General features: G+C 35.9%; 1 protein-coding gene across 1 annotated transcript in view; it reads left to right on the forward strand.

The window, feature by feature from the left end:
- The window catches only part of DDX10 (DEAD-box helicase 10), a 288,366-nt gene that overhangs the window by 158,579 nt on the left and 108,744 nt on the right, over positions 1-21,043 (forward strand). Inside the window, exons 14-15 of the mRNA XM_004282265.3 lie at positions 9,210-9,329; positions 12,171-12,332. Of these exons, the coding sequence (XP_004282313.1) occupies positions 9,210-9,329; positions 12,171-12,332 (282 nt within the window). The remainder of the gene's footprint in view (positions 1-9,209; positions 9,330-12,170; positions 12,333-21,043) is intronic.

Consider the following 21,043-nt stretch of genomic DNA (forward strand, 5'->3'; position numbering starts at 1 on the left):
CCTGGGGCCCATGGGAAGTTGGGTTTGCCCTGCTAAGGGAAGAAGCTCTGGCTTTGTCTAAAGCTGAGTGAGGTCACACAGCCTCTCCTGCTGGGAGAAGGGGATAAAGGAGTGATTCCAGCTCACTGAGTAGGCACCCGGAGTGACTCCTGACTGCATTTACAGACAGTTCTACTTCTTGCATCATACTTTATTGTCCAGAGTTAGTGAATCCATTTTGTCAACTAATAAGTATCAAATGTGAAATATTATATATTTGTTTATTTTTATGCTATTTAAGTAAGTTGGTGTCAGAATAGGTAACAGAAGAATGCATTTCAGAGTCTTTGAATGAATGTTGCTCCCCCAAAAAATTGGTCTTGATTTGACCAGTCTCAGCTCAGCTTCACAAATAATTATTAGTTTGTCCAGGCACAGTGTTAGGCACTTACTCTAGGAATTGAACAATGAGTAAAACAAAGTCCATATCCTCAGGGAGTTTGGTGTGGTGTCTAAGAGGAGTAAAATAGAAGTAGCAGAATTTCTTAAAAATAGAAGTAGAGTGTAAGAAAAACCATGAAAGATAATCACCAGAAGACCGAGGGAAGAAAGTGAGAAAAGGTCTCAAAAGACAGCCAGTGTTGAATCTTAAATTAAACTTTCCTTTTGCAGGAGAATTTCAAGCATTTTTTAAAAAATTGAATTATAGTTAATTTACGATGTGTTAGTTTCTGGTGTACAGCAAAGTGATTCAGTTATACATATGCGTGTGTATATAAATATTCTTTTTCATATTCTTTTCTGTTATGGTTTATTATGAGATATTGAATATAGTTCTTTGTGCTATACAGTAGGACCTTATTGTTTATATATTTTATATATAGTAGTTTATATCTGCTAATCCCAAACTCCTAATTTATCCCCCCGCTTCCGCTTTGGTAACCGTAAGATTGTTTTCTATGTCTGTGAGTCTATTTCTGTTTTATAAACAAGTTCATTTGTATCTTTTTTTTTTTAGATTCCGCATATAAGTGATACTTGTCTTTCTCTGACTTACTTCACTTAGTATGATAATCTTTAGGTTCATCTATGTTGCTGCAAATGGCATTATTTCATTCTTTTCTATGGCTGAGTCATATTCCATTGTGTGTATATATATTTGTGTGTGTGTGTATGTATGTATATATATACATACATACACACACACAGTGTCTTCTTTATCTGTTCATCTGTTGATGGACATTTAGGTTGCTTCCATGTCTTGGCTATTGTAAGTAGTGCTGCAATGAACATTGCAGTGCATGTATCTTTTCAATTTATGTTATTCTCCGGATATATGCCCAGGAGTGAGATTGCTGGATCATGTGGTAACTCTATTTTAGTTTTTTAAGGAGCCTTCATACTACGCTCCATAGTGGCTGCACCAATTTACATTCCCACCAACAGTGTAGGAGGGTTCCCACTTTTCCACACCCTCTGCATCATTTATTATTTGTAGACTTTTTGATGATGCCCATTCTGACCAGTGTAAGGTTGAATGTCTCATTGTAGTTTTGATTTGCATTTCTCTAATAATTAGCAGTGTTGAGCATCTCTTCATGTACCTTTTGGCCATCTGTATGTTTTCTTCGGAGAAATGTCTATTTAGGTCTTATGTCCATTTTTCTGATTGGGTTTTTTGTGTTTTTGTTATTGAGTTGTATGAACTGTTTGTATATTTTGGAAATTAAGCCCTTGTCAGTTGCATCGTTTGCACATACTTTCTGCCAGTCTGTAGGTTGTCTTTTCATTTTGTTTATGGTTTCCTTTGCTGTGCATCAAGCATATTGATAGCTCCTACATTTTCTAGTTTGTGGATGGGACAGTAGGAAAAAGAGTGATTTTAAAAAAAAGTGTTGCTTGGCTGTGTAGCATAAGGAGTTTGGAGCTTAGCAAAAATTTCATTTTACTTCTTTGGGAAGTATGGTTTACAGTAGTTTTTAGTAAGTGGTAGTCCAGAATATTACATTTTAGTGTTACAGATTTACTAATGAAATAACAGGGACTCATTCTAAGGTAGGAGAAAAATAAACAAATGAGCAAGAATCTGTCAACACCTTGCAGTCGCTGTCTAACTTTTAAAAATGTTTAAGTGCTAAAGAGGGCAGATGGAAATTATATTAATCACTGCATGCTCAGCATGCAACTTACCGGGAAAAAAAAAGCACGTTGAGAGGCAGAATACTTTTTTCTAAATGTTATGCTTTTGAGAGATTTTTAAAAAAATAGAGGTCAGATTTAGTCATATATCTGGTCCTGCCATTAGAAAAAAAAGGGCTTCCTTGGTGGTGCAGTGGTTGGGAGTCCACCTGCCGATGCAGGGGACACGGGTTTGTGCCCCGGCCCGGGAGGATCCCCCGTGTCGTGGAGCCGCTGGGCCCGTGAGCCATGGCCGCTGAGCCTGCGCGTCCGGAGCCTGTGCTCCGCGGCGGGAGAGGCCACAGCAGTGAGAGGCCCGCGTACTGGAAAGAAAAAAAAAAGAAAAGGAAAACACTTTTAAAATGCATCCCTTGAGAAATTCTTTGCGTTTTAAAGAAAATTGTTTGTTGTTGACCAGCTTTTGATTTCTGTTTTATGGAGTTTCTGAGTATTGTTTAGGAAAACTATGATTCTCAGAGGGAAGTGTGGTCTCTGAGATGTTTCTAAGATATTTTATTAGTTATATGTGGTATTAAGGTAAGATCACAAACTAGGTTTTGGGGTTTTTTTTTTGGTGATCAATATAGGTTTTATTTTTTGTTGTTTTTAAGTATAATTGATTTACAATATTATATTAGTGTCAGGTGTACAACATAGTGATTCAGTATTTTTATATATCACAAAGTGGTCACCACACTAAGTCTGGTTACCATCTGTCAAAATTTAAAAAAAAAAGTTATTACAGTATTATTGGCTATATTCCCTATGCTGTACATTACATCCTGTGACTTATGTATTTTATAGCTGGAAGTTCTTACCTCTTAATCCCCTTTATTTTGCCCACCCCTCTACCCCAGGATTTAGAGTTCCAGCCCTAACCTTGCTGGTATTGTTACGTGATCTTGAAAACCTCTTAACTTCTACATATACAGGTGCATGCAGTGTTATTTTTCTAGGTGATTTTGGCCTTTTCATCCTTCCAGGTTCTGTATTTAATGATGTCAATATTTTAAAATCACCGTTATATGGCTTTGCATAACACTATTTTATAAATGGTGTATTTTTAAGAATATCCAATTTTAAATGACTGGACATAATCCAAGCACATTTTGTTGACGTGTACATGTAGGCTGGCCTTTGACCTTTCATTTGGTACTTTTTGCTTAGCTAACTTTTGTGTACAACAGAAGACAGAGCTTGGAAACTTGATGTATGTGTAGTTGTGAACATGGCTTTGACTGGATGTGGTAGTGATGTTTATTATTTCTCTCTCAGTTAAGATATATCCCATTCATGTCTTGTGATTTACTAGTGTTAACCAATTTAGAAAAATGGCAGACACTGGAACCATGGAAGGTGGTAGAGAAGTAGACAGCTTAGTTGCTTTCCCCAAGAGAGTATACCTTAGTGTCATATTGTTTCTAGTAGTTTTATAAATGCTGCCCCAAGTCATTTAACTTAGTTTATTACCACCAGTAGCAGTGATTACCTTGTCTTGGGAGTTTGGGAGGTTGGCATCAGCATCTCTTAAATGTCTTAAAATGGCCTGTCAAAATTGGCTTAACTAACTAGGTACCAAGGCCAGTTTGAGTTTAGTATATATATTTTTTAAAAAAGGAATCACAAATATTTCATAATAAATATTTTGTCATTGCTGCTTAATATATTGTAGTGCTCAGTAACCATTCTCATTACTTTATACATTGAAATTGCAGTTCACAGACTACAGTGAAATTAGTAGTGCATGGCCTTATTGACCATACAGAATAGAGAAAGAGAAAGATTAACATTTATTTATGGTTTGCTTCTTAATATAAGATGGACTTAATTGTATATTAAGCTCCTTAATATACAAGGACTGATCTAACCTTAAAATAAGTGAGGAACTTTGTTGGGCTATGTAGGCTCTCATCTATATGATTTTGTGTTTAGAATAAACACACATTATTCGTAAAATTTAAAAATTTGGAAGGATTTGTAGAATGGATCATTTAGGCAATCTTTTAGATATAATTCATGAAGTGTCAATATCAAGTAATGAGACAAGTATCTCATACAAATAAATTCTATAACAGCTATGATTCTCATCAGAAAGGAGGTAGGGTTGGGGTCTTGTAATTTGAATAGAATATTCTTAGCAATGATCTTTTGGTTAAGATACCAAAAGCATAGGCAACAAAAGCTGAAATAAGCAAAGGGACTGCATCAAACTAAAAAGCTCTACACAGCAAAGGAAACAAGTTAAAAAGGCAATCTATAGAATGGGAGAAAATATTTACAGATGATGTATCTGATAAAGGGTTAATATCTTAGATATATAAGGAACTCATACAACTTAAAAACAAAAAACCAAATAATCATATTTTTAAATGGGCAAACAACCTGAATAGACTTTTTTCCAAAGAAGATATACAAATAGGCAATAAGTACATGAAAATGTGCTCAACATCACTCATCATCAGAGAAGTTTAGATAGCTTTAAAATAGATTGTCAAATAGTACATCCTTATTTTATACTATAAAATTAGTGAATCATTGTAGTTCAGCAAATATAGAATGATTAAGGATTAAGTTTACATGGCAGGCAGTTTTGCTTTTTTTTAGAAAAAAGTAATAAACAAGTTCTAGTAGGGTTTGGTTATTTAGGCAGCAGAAATATCTCAAGTTAAGTACATTTGGACTTTGGGGCAACAGTGTTTATAAATGTTACAAAAGGCCCTTATCTTTAGCATGAGGGCATAATAGGTATCCTCTAAGGTTCCTACCAGGATTGATAGTTCTTTATTTTGTTGGTTTTCTTCACTTTTAGATACAGTTTCTATTATAAACTATTAATTATTCAGTGACACACATGGAGCTACTTTAGGGAAAGATAAAAATCTGATTTCTTTGGAGTATCTTTAATTTTAACTTTCATCTCCGTATGGTTTTGTTTTTCATCATTTTGCAATAATACTTTTATCCTCTATGATATCTAGTAATGTTTATACTAAGGTAGGTTTTTTTCATTGACTGTATTTTGAATCTTCTTGTAGCCAATATTAACTAATGTGGCCCTTTTGATAGGAACTGTTATTGTGTTTGTAACTGTTTTCATTGTTCTTTTATCTTCCAAGTTATTCATGGCAACCTGCTACAGCTATCACTATCGAGAATGACTTGATGCTTTATCAGCTTTGTATTTTATGACATTTTTCCTCTTGGCATTTTATTTTATTTTATTTTATTTATTTATTTTTTTTGCGGTACGCAGACCTCTCACTGTTGTGGCCTCTCCCGTTGTGGAGCACAGGCTCCCGACGCGCAGGCTTAGTGGCCATGGCTCACGGGCCCAGCCGGTCCGCGGTATGTGGGATCCTCTCGGACCGGGGCATGAACCCGTGTCCCCTGCATCGGCAGGCGGACTGTCAACCACTGCGCCACCAGGGAAGCCCTTGGCATTTTATTTTAAAGTATAGCATACATGTTGTGGAAGAAGTGCAAATAGAAATGAAAATTGCATTTTGATGTTTTATGTCTTGTCAGGAAATCTTTCATTATACCTTCTAACTGCTGCAAATTTCATTCTTATACCAATAATATAAAGGCTTATAGTCAAAATATAACTCTTGCCTAGCAATAGGTATAATTTATATTTTTTTGTGACAATGTATGGAAATGTAAAATATTAATGAGTACTTTCCCCCTTGTTCAAGAGCCAGTGTTGACACTTTTAAGAAAGTAAAACCTGCATTTTAAGGAGTTAAACTCATTTTTAAAAAGTCTTTTAGTTGGAAAAATATTAAGTATGGCACAAACCTAGAAAACCCAGAAAATTTTATTATTTAAAAAAATTAATTTTATAAAAATTAAAAATATATGCTTGGCAAAAACAAAGCAAAACAAAAGAATATTACCCTATATGGCAGAAGTATAAACATAAATGATGAAGTGGGAGAAAATATTGAAGCATCTTTAACCAATGAAGAAATTTCACAAATTAATAAATGAAATTCCAGGAATTCATTAAAAATGCTGGCAAAGAATATATACAGTGCACTGAAAAATAAATGCCTTTGCAGAGATGTTCTGCTATGTTTAAAATACAAATGCAAATTAAAACTTCCCTGAGATACTATTTTTTCACCTAGTTGACTGGTAAACATAAAGCCTAATATTATATTGGGTTGGCCAAAAAGTTTGTTTGGGTTTTTCCCTAAGATCTTACAGAACTTTTTGGCCAAACCAATACTTTGTTTGAATAGATAAGGAGAAGCAGTTACTCTCAGATTTTTGATTGGGTTATAAATTTGTATAACTTCTCCGGAAATATGTTTCAAAATTTAAATACACATACTCTTTGACCAAGTGCTTTAAGTTTTAGAAATGTATCCTAGATAGATAAATACACATGTATATGAAGGTGTAAATACAAGACTGTTCATTGCAGGGAGGGCTCTTTTAGTAACTTGTTGCTCTTCATATGTACCTGAATGTGGGTAGAATGTCTCTGGAAGGATACAGAAAAAGTAGCAGTGCTTGCTTCTTGGGGCATAAACTGAGATAGCCGAAGAGGACATAAATGCAGCTTTTTTTTTAGAATAATTCTTTATTTTTATTTATTTATTTTTGGCTGTGTTGGGTCTTCGTTTCTGTGTGAGGGCTTTCTCTAGTTGCGGCAAGCGGGGGCCACTCTTCATCGCAGTGCATGGGCCTCTCACTATTGCAGCTTCTCTTGTTGTGGAGCACAGGCTCCAGATGCGCAGGCTCAGTAGTTGTGGCTCACGGGCCTAGCTGCTCCGTGGCATGTGGGATCTTCCCAGACCAGGGCTCAAACCTGCATTGGTAGGCAGATTCTCAACCACTGCGCCACCAGGGAAGCCCATAAATGCAGCTTTTGCACTGAATATCCTTTACAGAATAAATAAGCATGTGTTACCTGCTAAAATTAATATTCAAAAGAATGACATTGAACTAAAACTTTTTTATAAGCCATATGTGAAATACGCCATCAGTGGACACACAGAAGCTATTTGTTCATCACCAGTGTGTCAGTAATGCAGCAGTGTTTGGGCGTTTGCTACTCCATTCAAACATCTATCCCTCAAAAGGAAGTTTTCTTTGACTTCCTCTCCTCACCCTAGACTAGCTAGGGCAGGCACCCTATTAAAGATTTATTCATCCTCTGTATTTTGTCTGAGCACTTACTACATCTGTGATTAAATAGTTAATGTTTAATGTTTTTTTCCCCCCATTGTTAGAGTTAGGTTCATTGAGGGTCTTTCACTGCTGGGGTAGTATGTACTATGATATCTTGTGTTTTGGTAACAGTGCATATTTGAATGAGTGAGGATTAATTCTAGAGTATCAGAGCAAAGCCACAGCCTGTTAGGAAATTACAATAAACATGTCTTCTCACCCATGTTGACATTTCTGTTCCTTCTTTCAGTGGCTTCCCTAAAACAAACAAACAATTTAACCTTTTTTTTGTGAGGAGGAGGGGGAGATCACAAAGCCCTTTTAGAAACCATGATAATCATAAAACTGTGGTGATGCAAATACCCCCAAATTTTGTTACATAATTTCTGTAGTATCATGGATTTCCCTAAAGCTCTTGATGTAGACCCACATCACTCCAAGGTTTCACTCTGCAGGATTGATTCTTCTGACTGACTATTATTTTATTCTGACAGTTTTTGGTCTCTTTGCTATTTTGACTGTTTCTCTTGTTCCTAGGACTGGGCTTTTGTATTTTATAACAGTAAATTTCAAACATACAGAAAAGTTGAAAAACTGTACTTTGGATACCAAAATATCCATCACTCATATTCTATAATTAACTTTTTGTCATATTTCCTTTCTCATGTAATTTCCCATCAATCCATTCATTATCCTTTTTTTATTTAATGCATTTCTGAGTAAGTTGTTAACATCATTACACTTTCTTCCATATACTTCAGCTTGACTGGCATTAACTTAAAGTTCAGTATTGTTTACAGGATTCTTCTTTGAGGTAGAAATTTATATACGATGAAATGCACCAATTTTAAGTGTAACATTTGATGAATTTTGACAAGTGTATACACCTGTGTAACTCAAACTCCTATCGAGATGCAGACCATTATCATCACCCCCAGAAAGTTTGCTCCTGTTGCTCCTCAGTATTTTTTGTGCTTTATTTAAGTGATAACTTACTCCTGTTTAATTGTTATTTTTACATCATGATGATTCTCTCAGATTTGCACTGTTTGATCAGCATTTTCTCTATCATAAGCTGAGGGTTGGTGACAGAGTATCAGCTAACCCAGGATCCTTAAGAATCAGCCTAGCCATAAAACCAAGAAGATCCAGTAGGAGTCAGTAACACAGTCTCCAACCTGGAGGTTGTGTTGGTGGTGTTTGCAGGATAAAAGAGGTATAGGGGGAATGACTGGGTGGAAGGAAGTCTTATTAGTGCCCTGTGTTCACAAGGTATACTACAGGGAGAAACTTATTTTGGTTGACAAACTTCCTGTTCAAGAACTCTTACTCCATCTCAGCTTTGAACACAGCTTAGTTAATCATAGGATGTTTTCCAGTATTCATATAGTGAATTACTGTAATGGGAGGAAGATTGTTGAGTCACAAACAGTGTATTGGAGTCATTTTGCTTTCCAGGGAAACATTTTCCTAGTCTAAAATTTTAAGTGTGTACTTGGAAGTTAGAGCTATTTTTAAAATGTGCTGTTTTTAGCTGGACGATAGCTTGCTTTATCTTACATGTCCATTTATCACATTATTATGTAGTTTCTGATGCTTTAACATTATCGGGATAGCACAGTTTTAGTAACAGAAGAAATTTAAGGTTATTTATGTCTCACATTCACATTCAAATTTAAACCCCTTTAGCATTGGGAGGGTCATTAGTTAATAAGTCTAATAATTTTATTTCTGGACAGCAGTTTTGGTGCTTCTCATTAGCCAAGGAGCAATAAACACACTCAGTTTTGGAAAGTGTATTGCCAGTGTTAAATTGTTAATATAAAACAGCCACTTACCTAATCATCTGTGTTTTTTTGTATATTCTCACACAGAAGAAAGAACCTTCTAAATCCAGTGTGGAGAAAAAAGTGACCAAGGTTGCAGAAGCAAAAAAAGTAATGAAGAGAAATTTTAAAGTAAATAAGAAAATAACATTTACTGATGAAGGAGAGGTAAGATTCTGTAAATGTTTCATTTCTGAGGTACATTCCAAGTATTAGAAAGAGTTTGACTCTCCTGCTGACTTGCCATTCTTTAATAAGAAAAATAATGTTTCTCTAAAGCACTCGGGCAATTCCTTTCATTGTTACTGTAGGTAATTGGTCAGCTCTGCATCTGTAGGCAAGAATGACTTTCTGACAGTAAGCTGGGATACTTTCTGGTAATAACAACAGAGTTGGTTTTGGACTTTCCAAATCCTGTTTTTATAGATAAGACTTTCATGTCATGGGGTCCATCTGTTAACATGCTCTATGGGAACATGCTCAAGGATAGTAATACAAGTACTGGCCACAGCTTCTTTTGCTTGACTCTGGAAAGCCTCTGCTCTGTGGTTCCTCAATTTTAGATGCCATATTGGCATGTTTTTTACTTACTGGCCTGCTGTGGGAAGGAATTCCCTGCTTTAAAATAACCTCGGACATATAGGTGCCTGGTTTTCATTTCACCATTATCTGGTCTTAGTGTAAATACATCCCAATAGAGTAGGAAAGGGGTTACCACTCACAGATTGCTCATGAAAGATCACTCTATTAGATAATAATATCTTCATTTTTTAAAGAGGAAATATATCTAGAATGTCAAGTGACTCACCTAAGGAGTGATGGCTAGAGTCAGTGGTTATGGCAGGATCTTCTGAATATTGTCTCTGTTTCACTCTCACCAACCTACGGGTTTCCCTGTTCATTCTGATATAGCACTCAACACCCCATGCCCACCATGATCTCATTTCCCTTGCCCTATGTTTAGTTTTTCTTCATAGCACTTATTATGAGACTTTACATTCTGTATTTATTCGGTGGTTGTCCATTTCTTCCATTCCAGTGGGATGAGGGAAGGTATTTCTATTTCACTGGGTTGAGAAAAGCTACATGAGGGAAGGTATTTGTTGGCTATGTTTACTACTCTGTCCTCTGCACTTAGAATAGTGCCTAACAAATAGTAAACCCTCAGAAAAAGTCTGTTCTAATACCCCAGTAAAATAACAGAGCTTTTTATACTGACTGTAATGTATCACATCAGATATTTCATCATTATTAATAAAAATGCTTCCTGCACAGTCTATATTCAGTGGAGTGTGTTTCCTTTTAATTCTGAAGTTAACAAAGATTTGCATTTTACTTCAGGGAAGAGGGCTTTGTTTTAGTAGCCCAAATTTGCACTAGTAATATGGAGTAAAATGGTGTATAAACCATACGAAAACTAACAAAATAGAATGTAATTCAGCGTGTTGAAGTTGCAGAGGAAGCCTGTATAGTTGGAAAATATGAATCTTTGTGAAATTACTGAGAAGAGGTCAGTCAGCACCTGAGAAACAGGCTAGACCAGAAAATAGTTAGTTGTAGTATTACATCGATGCTCACTGTAAAAGATTAGTGCTGTTAGCATAATGAGGTTCCTTACTGTGCTACTAAATTTAACTGTACATATTATACCCATTAGCTTCAAGTTGAGTGTAAATCCTTAACTGTAAAATGTTTCAGTGTAAACTTATTGTTGATAGGAGCTCTGTGTGGCTGGGAGCCGCTGCACTGAAACTTCTGATCTAAAACTCTGAAAGAAATGCTACCATTTGTTCAACCCACAGAGGGATGAATGTTTTTCACTCTGCTAGAAAAAGGAGTGAAGAGTCAGAGCAGTGGATGGTGTTCTTACTGTCACAGCTCATCCCTTTCACTGCTTCCTCAGTGCCAGTGACTGCTAGCATGGCTACTCATGCATTTGTGACCCTTGTTCATTGCTTCAAGCTGCAACTCTGTCGGAATCTCATCTTGAAGAATGTGGTGGTGACAGGAGTGAGAGGAGGCACTAATACCTGTGATGTGTGTGCCTGCAACTTCCATTTGCCTGCCGTTTAATTAGCAGTCTTTCAGAAACTGTGGCAGCTGCTTAAGTCCTCCTGGCAACCAGTTATTAGGCAAAATAAGAAAATTGTTTTTGTCGAAACTGTCTAGAATTTTACTGTGTTAGGCCGGGAAGATTATTAAGTCAAACAACCCTTATTTTTCAGGTAATGACACAGATGTCCAGAGATTAAGTAATTCATTCAGGATTATGCACTGGGCTAGTGAAAAAGCCAGGACATTCAGACAGGTCTCCTGACTCCCGGATCAGTGCTCTGACTTCTTTGTCACCTTGTTCCTAACATAAAAAGTTTGTGTAAAATTATGTAGATCTGAGCAGGCTTGTGAAACCCAAACTAACTTTCTCCTTTACACTTAAGTTATTTCAGTTTGTATGTGCGGTATCAGCTGATATGTGATTCCTCAATCAATTTTGAGCATCTCATGTGTGCCAGATAATGTGTTGGGTTCTGAGGACACATGAATAAGGCATATGGCTGCCCTCAAGGAGATTAGTGATTAATTTACAGGAAAGTAAAACAACCAAGTGTGGTGAGAGAGGTGTTACAGGAGGTACACCAAGGTGCCATGGCAGTGGCGGGGATGCACTGTGGCCAGCCTGGCCACCGCCCTGTGCAGGTCATTTGGAGCTGAGTTGGTGGAGTATAGCATACTAAGAACACTGAAATGATGTTGAAGCAACTACCTTCTCCTCCAAATTATTTAATGAAAATTTCCTTTAATCCTGCTCTCATGAGTTATGGAAGCATTACTTTATCCGGACTGGGAAAGTCTTTTCCGTGACTTGCTCACTTTTATTATAAAGCTTGTTAGAAAGTTTAAGAAATGTAGGTTGTAAGGCAGAAAGTATGTATGACTATACAAAGGAAAGTGGTGTTCTGTTACTATTCCTTGTCTCCTACCCCATACTCACCTTTTTCCTCTCTGCAGTTGGTTCAGCAGTGGCCACAAGTGCAGAAGTCTGTCTCCAAGGATACTGAGGAAGAGGACGATGCTGGTGGTATCAACTTAGATAAAGCAAAGGAAAGGCTTCAAGAAGAGGACAAATTTGACAAAGAAGAATATAGGAAGAAAATTAAGGCAAAGCATCGGGTAAGCTTTCCATCTTGAATTAATACTGAGTGAAATTTAATATGTCCTAAATATATGTACATGTTCATTAGATATTCTTTAGTAACTAAGTTACTTTATTGTTTTCTTTAACCTTATTTTTCTGTAGCTATTTTGTTGTTTTCTCTAGTCCTTCTTTTCCCTTCTGCTCTTGGAGTCTTTGTATATTAACTAGTTTCTGAGAATGTCACCTAAATCTGCTTTTGGTTGAGGTGAACCAAATTATAGTGATTTTTTTTCAAATAAAGTTTTAATTTGGAGATAATTGTAGTTGCACCTGTAGTAGTTAGAAGTAATAGAGACAGATCCTGTGTGCTCCATTTCTATAACTTTGTCATTTCAGGAATGTTATATAAATGAAACTGTGTAGTATGTAGCCTTTTAAGATTGGTTTTTTTCACTCAACACCCCATTCTTTCTGTTACTGAGTAGTGTTCCGTGGTGTGGATGAAGCACAGTTTGTTTCACGTTTCACCCATTTAAGCAACATTAGTGTTGTTTCCAGTTTCAACTTAATAGTTAAATTTCTTTCCATAAGCAATTACTTGGTAATAGATACTAGATTAAATTTACTACATTAAGAAAAAAAATAAGGAAACCTTGTGAGAGGGAGTGCTTCTACTTAGGCATATGCCCTTTAAAGCATTGGCCTTAAACTTGGCAGTTTTCAGTTATCATTGAAACAGAAAGGGTTACTCCATTCTGGTCACTCATTATATTACTGTCCTTTCACACTACATAAAAGTGGACGTTTCACTAGATAAATGAATCAGTTAATGAACTAAAACAGGTTTACATTTTTTAAGAAGTTTCTGCAGCATGCCCTTGAGACAATGAATGATCTCAGGGTAACACAGTATCATATGCAAGAATCACTGCTATAATGTTGGGCTGGCCAAAAAGTTCGTTCCAGTTTTTCCATAAGATGTTACAGAAGAACCAGAACAAACTTTTTGGCCATCCCAATATTAGGTTCTGTACCAAAAAAATTTTAAGCCTTTGGATGTGAACATTATTAACCATATCCTGAGGAGGGTTCTCATAGTTTTTGACTCCTGTTTGACCTTGTTACTATTTAATAACCCAGTAAACTTTTTTTTTTAATAGAGCAGCAGTTCTCATTTCTTTAAGATATGATACAGCTTCCCAGTAGCATTTAATAAATAAGAAAACGTAGATATTGAAGATAACTTTCAAGGATGGAAACGAATGGTGGGAAAAACGTTCCAGAAATATGGAGAACAAATGAACCTGAAATATACTGGTTACAGTTTTGGGATACTTATGTTATTGAGAGAACTAAACATTTCCTGTATTGCTGCTTTTAGTACAGTACTTTAAATGGAAATTTGGTGTTAATAATTTGTTACTAAAATTATTTTTAAGTGTCAGCAGCTTGCCATGTTTCTGCTTATAGTCTTCTTAGAGTATGTATCCAACATAAGAACATTTTACCTTTAAATTGTAGCCAGCAGTAAAAGAAATATGGAAAATTTACATAAAATAAAGCCCCCCCATCCCCCCCCCAACCTGCTTCCCCTTCCTTATCTTCCCTTTCACCCCTTTTCCCAATGTGTGGAAGTTACTACTGTATCCAGGTTGTAGAATATTGTTTCTGAAAAATTTAGGAACTTAATTTCAAATTGACTGTTGTATATTTGTTACACAGTGTTTGTGTGCTAGGCTCTGCCTTAGGCAGTGAAGATGGAATGTTTAAAATACATGGGTTCCTCTATCCTCAGGAAGATTATTATAGTTAAATCATAGTTAACTATGGACATTCTCTCACTGCACAGAAGCTTTTTGTGCCCCAATTTTTTTACATTAAAATTTTTGAAATGAATAATATCTTTACATTTTTCCAAAATCAAGAGGGATAAAAAAGTTAACATTCAGAAGTCTTGCTTCTGCCCATACCTGTCATTTTTATTCATCCCTCCACCCCAGAGGTAACTTTTTATTAATTATTAATGTATCCTTATAGTTTCTTTATGCAAAGACTAGTAAATAGAAATACATATTCTTGCTTTCTCCTTTTGTCACATGAAAGGTAGTATACTGTAGATTGTTCTATACTATTTCATTTTCACTTATTTTTGAGATTTTATGTAAATCATTTTCTTTGTACCATTGTTAAAACATAGCATATGATTTTAAAATTATCACTGTGATTGTCTCACAGCAAGGTTGAACAGAGCAGTTTGGGGCTGACACAATTGTGAGAGAAATCGCAAGAACTTTCCATGCTACTGGTTTTGAACCAGTTCTCTATAACTAAAATAGGTATAAGGTCTTTTTAAAACAAGTCAAAGCTTGTTGTTTTATATAAAATAAGTATATACTGCACAAGGTGGCCCATGGCATACTTTCTATATTGGAGGTTGAAAATATTATGTAGCCTAAAAAGAGCACAAAGAAGTAACCGAAATAGTCTTCTCTCTATTCACCTTTAATGTAAATGCTACCTGGCAGAAATATGATTCGTTTCTTGGTATTTTCATCAGTAAAGTTATTATTTAAACACATATAAGTATTTGTGTATTAAATTAGTGAATATTTCATGTTTGTGAGCACTTAGTATGTTTATTACAATAGCATACATAAGATACAATACAGGTGCTCAAATCAGTTATTTACCAAGCTGCAATGGACCGGATTTCTACCCAGAAGGCATATGGAATATCTTTTTTAAATGGCAAGTTTTAACATTTGGCATAATGTTTGGTGGAAAGAGTGTTGTGCTATAACAAGTTGGGATACTTGCATTTGAGTCCTGAGTCTAGCATTACCTAGTCCATTTGGGGATCACCAGTCACCAGTTTGGATTCCACTTCCCTATACTGAAAAATGAGGGAGTGAGAATGGGGGTTAATACCAAGTGATCAGAGAGATCCTCTGGCTCTGTGTGTATAAGTAAGATGTGAGAATAAAATGATCCTTTCCTGTCTGAAAAATGGAATTTTAATTTGTCGTTTTTCCCTGCTGACCCGTCGGGTTCCGTGCTTGATGATAAGGCTTCCTTCTTGTTCACTTATTTTTCCAATGGTTACTAAAATTTTACCTTAAAAAGTAAATATATTCTTAATCCTGCACAGTTTATTTTATTTTAATTGCATTACCTGAACACATTATTGGTTTTGAAATCATATTTTTTTCTTAACACAAAATTATGAATGAGGAATGTGCCTGAAAGACTTTTACGTATGAAAACTCCATAGAATCTATAACATAATTCTGTATTTGATACATATTATGACACATATTTTTTAAAATATGTATCACTTTTAGAAGCTTTTATGAGCTTAGAAATCTTTCGGCATGTTTAAAATAATTGTATTTCATGATTATATTTTTGGTTTAAGAGGATAAGATAGTTAATATATAAGTTATATATAAGTGAATATATATAATCATTAGTCTTAATGATTCTGTTTGAAAGTAGTTGTTTGTTCTTGGTGTTTAAAATTAACAGCCTCACACCATAGCTTCTAATATGCACTCAGTCTTTGTATTGTAGGTCTCAGCTATTCATTTATTCCCACCTGTTTTTCCTCCGTGCTATAACACCTGTCCTTGACTCATTTTTCATCTACCAAATTCTGAAATCTGTGTAATTTCTACTGTGACTCAAGTAAATATCTTTGTCCTAAAGATTTAGAAACTGAACTATAGAATTTTAACTAGTTTATAGCCAAAAAAAAAAAGCAAAAGAAAAAATAAAGGCAGTACAGTTTATGGCATCACTGGGAGTGGAACTCAGCTGCCCGCTTGCTGGAACTTAGCCACTTGCTCTGGGGACTTCAGGAGCCCTTGCATAACTGCTTTGGATCACCCAGTCCATAGCTTTGTTTCTCTTCATGAGTCTTCATTGTAGTCATTAAGTATCATTTTCTTCTGAGACCATTCTGGTCTTTCTCTTTCCCTGGCAATTTATAAGTAACTATACTTAATTAGGCCTTGTTACTGTTTTCTTTGCTAAACCTCTTGAAACTATTTATCAGAAGTAAAATTGTAGCAAAAGCTATATTTTTACATATAAAACCATTAGTAAATTACTAAGTTGTAAAGGCGAAAGAGCTGCTTTTGCACAGAAACTGTTTTCTTTTTTTTCTTTCTTTTTTTTTTTTTTAAGAAACTGTGTTTTCTGATAATTCAGTCAGAACTGTGAAAGATGGGCCATGAATCATATCATTGAAAGGTTTTTACTTAAATGAAATGAAAATCTGCTTTGTGGTGTATGTCATCATCTTAGCTCTGAAAGATAGCTTGTGTTTAGTGTGATAATATCTGCTTTAACAGCTGAGAGTGGAGAGAAGCAATTCATTATGAGATTCTCTTTCATTTCTTTGAAATTTGCTTTGAGTGCTTTATCCATTTTGGGTTGTATATTTAGGTGTCATGTCATAATGTGTCTCTGGACTGTTTGCAAAGTTGCTCTGGGTTCTACTTAACTACTAGCATGAATATTATTAGAACGTTAAGAAAGAATTAAAGGGACTTTTTAGAAAATCTGTTTTGTTTTGTTGTTTACACAGAATTGAGTTGGCATGGAATCCAGGTATCTTAAACATAAATTTATTATGATAATCAAGAAGGAGGGAAGCTGTAATCAGGCATGCTAGGAATAATAATAACAAGAACATTAAGAAGGACAATAACAAGTAGCAGTTAGTTAACTGGGCCCTGCACTAAGCATTTTTTATGTGTCGTATTATATGCTAACAATTAACTTCTGATATAAGAGGGTTAACCTCATTTTACTGATGATAAAACTAAGACTTAAAAGGGTCAAGTAATTTATCCAAGGCCCCACAGCTTATAAAAGCTTACAAATAGTAGCCCTGGGACTCTTACCATGGTCTTTGTTTCTCTACACACTGTTTTTAACTATGTAGCTGCTACCTATCTCATACCAATAGCCATTCTCTTACAACAGGATAACTCTGAAGCAATGAATCAAAAGGTAGAGAGGATGACAGCTGGGGATGAGGATTTTGAAGAAGGAATGACACATAATAGAAATTGTTCATGTTTCCAGAGCAAGGTCATTGGTCTCAAATAAATTTAGAATAAAATAAGCACTGTGGTTAGTAGTTTAGTTTAGGACCACATACTAACATTACCTTTCCCTGAATGTTCGTTGCATAGCTATATAGTTACTAGTACCATAATCCATTTTTAAGTAGGTATGGCCATTTAAGCGTCTAAGGCATTGTCAGAGACTGGTCTAGCTCATACGAGCTTATGAAATTTTACTAATGTCAGAAATGTCATCATGGGGGGACATGTATCCCATACTTAATTCTAAAATTCACTTTATGAATAAAGCTTATTTATAAGGGAGGAAAGGAGATTCTCACCTTGTACAACCGTCCTACTACCTGTCCCCTTCCTACTACCATCACAACCGGATTTATTATGAAAAAGGAACCAGCCTATTACTATAGAACCTTTGCCTATAATTCAGAGATGTCTACCTGGGAGGTTTCTCTTCTTATTCTCATGAGCTTATATCATCTTGTGATAGTCAGTCCAACATCTGAGTATTTGGGCCTTTTTTCATATCCAGCATCCAAATGAGATAAATACTCAAGATTATATAGATCTTATCCACTTTGTGGCAAGTCTTTGACATGTTTATTATTTCTATTTTTTTGTTAAGTTCTTTGTGGATTTTTTTTTTAAAAAAAAAACACCATATGTTGTTTGAGAGGTGGGGTGGTGGTTAGATTGATGGTCAGTAGGTGGAGAGGTTGAGGAGCAGGGGCAGAGTTTGGTGCTAATGGAATTCAGGGATCTGACAAGATTAGGTCATAGACTACAAAGATGTGGGGAAGGTAGGCTGTGTCTGTTTTGCCCTTCCCTATATACCCAGACCCCACCACGGGACCTGGAACATAGTAGCTCAGCAAATGTTTGAAGGAATTGATTAGTGAATCGGTGTTTCTGTGTAAATTTGTTTTTCTCCCTGTCTTCATATCCTTACTGTAGTTGTTATAGATTTATATATAGAAGGCCAATTTTTTATGTTGTTCAGATGAAACTCTGTAGAACAGGTAACAGATCAGAGAACCTTGTTGTGTTCTTCGTTCCCAGGAGGGATTTAGGCTTACTGGGATTTTGTTCTTGGAGGGCAGGGGGTATCTTCAGGGCCAAAAATCCTTGTAATCATTCTTTTACTCACTTTTGTTGAGCCAGTTTTCTTCCCTGAAAAAGAGATTCCTGTAATACTGAAATGAGGATTGATGTCCCCTACTTCTTTATGTGACAGCTGGGAACTCCATTCCTTACCAAACTGACACAGTTGCCTGAGACTCATTCAGATAGGTTATATGCTTCCACCAGCTCCTGAAAAATATTGATTTCTAAATCTACAGATTTCCAAGCACCATGGAATGAAAATGGTTTAAATACGTAGTCCTGACTGATGTTGAAATTCATATTTCATGGTACTTTCTTTTCTGGAAGCTAAGGACCTGTAGTGTGTGAGAAGCCAAAAGACATATAGTAACATCTATAAAGGAGTATTTTGTGCTTTGAAATGTAATTTTTCTGTTTTCTTTTAAATTTGATTTTTATTATTGAATTTCATGATCTTCTTATACTTAATCATTTGTAGCATGGCAGAACTAAACATAAAATTGTGCCATCTTTTTGTTGGCATAAAATACCTTTTGGTACCAATCCTAAAAAATGAAATAGGAAAAGAAAGGATTTAAAGCATTTAAACCACCTAAAATTAAGTGTGTGTGGGGGGGTGAGGAACCTCGGTTACTGAATCTAATAAAATTCAATTATATTTTTCCCCTAGTCATTGTAATTCAATCTTTTATTTTTATATCTTGTCATTTATAGCATTTATGATTCACATACTCTTCTTTTAAGAAAAGAACCCTTTTCCTGCCTTAGCAAAAGAAGAAATTGTACTTTCTTCCCTCTATCCGTTTCCCAAATTTTGGATTACCATAATTCTATTTCCTATTCTCCTCTGTTTAAAGACTAATGTTCACTCTTTCCTCTTTTCAGATAGAGTGCTAATATAGCTTTTTAAGATAAGAAAGAGAAGTTTTCTAATTTTCTTTTTGTTTCACCCAATATTGAAAGTTTGTTCTTTTTATTATACTTCATTTTCATGTCCTGGTCATGTTCATTTCACATTTTACAGGTTTTGAATATCCCTCATCCACCTAAGACTTGTGGCAGAAATCTTAAAAGGAAAAATTATTCTACTTGCATGCACATGTGAACTCTGATAGCCAATTTAAATTTTGAAGTTTAAAATATTCTTCATTGACTATAATGAGTCAATACTGGTGTTCAATAGTAGTAGAAATTTGTTAATATTTTTTTTCTGCTCTGATTAAAGTGGCTAGATGAAAAGCCCCGAAAGAGAGATTGCGTTTACTTGTTTAGAGAGAGTTTGTCTGATGTGAACATATTGAGGTTATTCTTTGGAACTTTGAAGTGCCATTTTCAGATGCTCTATTGTGTTGGGAGAAGGCCAGTTACTGAATAAATACAACAACAATTTGTGTGACTGTTAAATGTGGTTCATTATCTGTTTGTTCTGGACAGGAAACAGGCAAAAATTAATTAAATAGTGTACATAAAATGCTATCAGGAAAAAAATGCTCTCAGGATGAAAGACCCATACGGTAACCGACCATTATTAATAATAAAAGGAAATGCAACATTTGGCTGAAACATGTTGTTAAGATAAAAACTGTTCATCTGGGCTTCCCTGGTGGCACAGTGGTTGAGAGTACGCCTGCTAGTGCAGGGGACACAGGTTCGTGCCCCGGTCTGGGAAGATCCCACATGCCGCGGAGCGGCTGGGCCCGTGAGCCATGGCCGCTGAGCCTGCGCGTCCGGAACCTGTGCTCCGCAACGGGAGAGGCCACAACAGTGAGAGACCCGCGTACCGCAAAAACGAACAAACAAACAAAAAAAAACCGTTCATCTAACAAAGCTGCGTAAACTTTCTCATGGAGGAGAGAAGAGGTACAGACGTGTGCTGGAGCTGAGGGAGTTGACTCCATGTGGTGTTGACTCCATAGACCCAATTTTAGTCTCAGCTCTATCACACTGGCTGTGTGACATCAGGAAAGTTACTTCATGACTTTGATCTTCAACTTTTTCATCTATAAGATGGGAATGATCATACCTCAAAAGTTTTGTTACATAGAATTAAAAATATATGTAAAATGCTTAGCACACTGCTGATCCTTAATAATTCAGTGCTTCTACTGTTAGTAAGAAAATAACAATAGCAATAATGTGCTAATGAACAGATACATATGTATAAAAGTAAAGTTTTGTCACTCTCTAGTTATTTGACATTTTATGTAGCTGTAGTTTTAAAATTAGTTTAAGCAGTGCAACACTCAGAAGTTACTGTGGGGCTTCCCTGGTGGCGCAGTGGTTGAGAGTCCGCCTGCCGAGGCAGGGGACATGAGTTCGTGCCCCGGTCCGGGAGGATCCCACATGCTGCGGAGCGGCTGGGCCCGTGAGCCATGGCCGCTGGGACTGCACGTCCAGAGCCTGTGCTTCGCAATGGGAGAGGCCACAACAGTGAGAGGCCTGTGTACCGGAAAAAAAAAAAAAAAGTTACTGTGATCTTTGTAGACTAACATAAAATACTGTTCTGCTTAATTTTACTTTCCATACATGAAAACTTTGTGTGGAAAATGAAA

Source organism: Orcinus orca, chromosome 8, assembly GCF_937001465.1.
Source record: "Orcinus orca chromosome 8, mOrcOrc1.1, whole genome shotgun sequence".
NCBI classification, from domain to species: Eukaryota; Metazoa; Chordata; class Mammalia; order Artiodactyla; family Delphinidae; genus Orcinus; species Orcinus orca.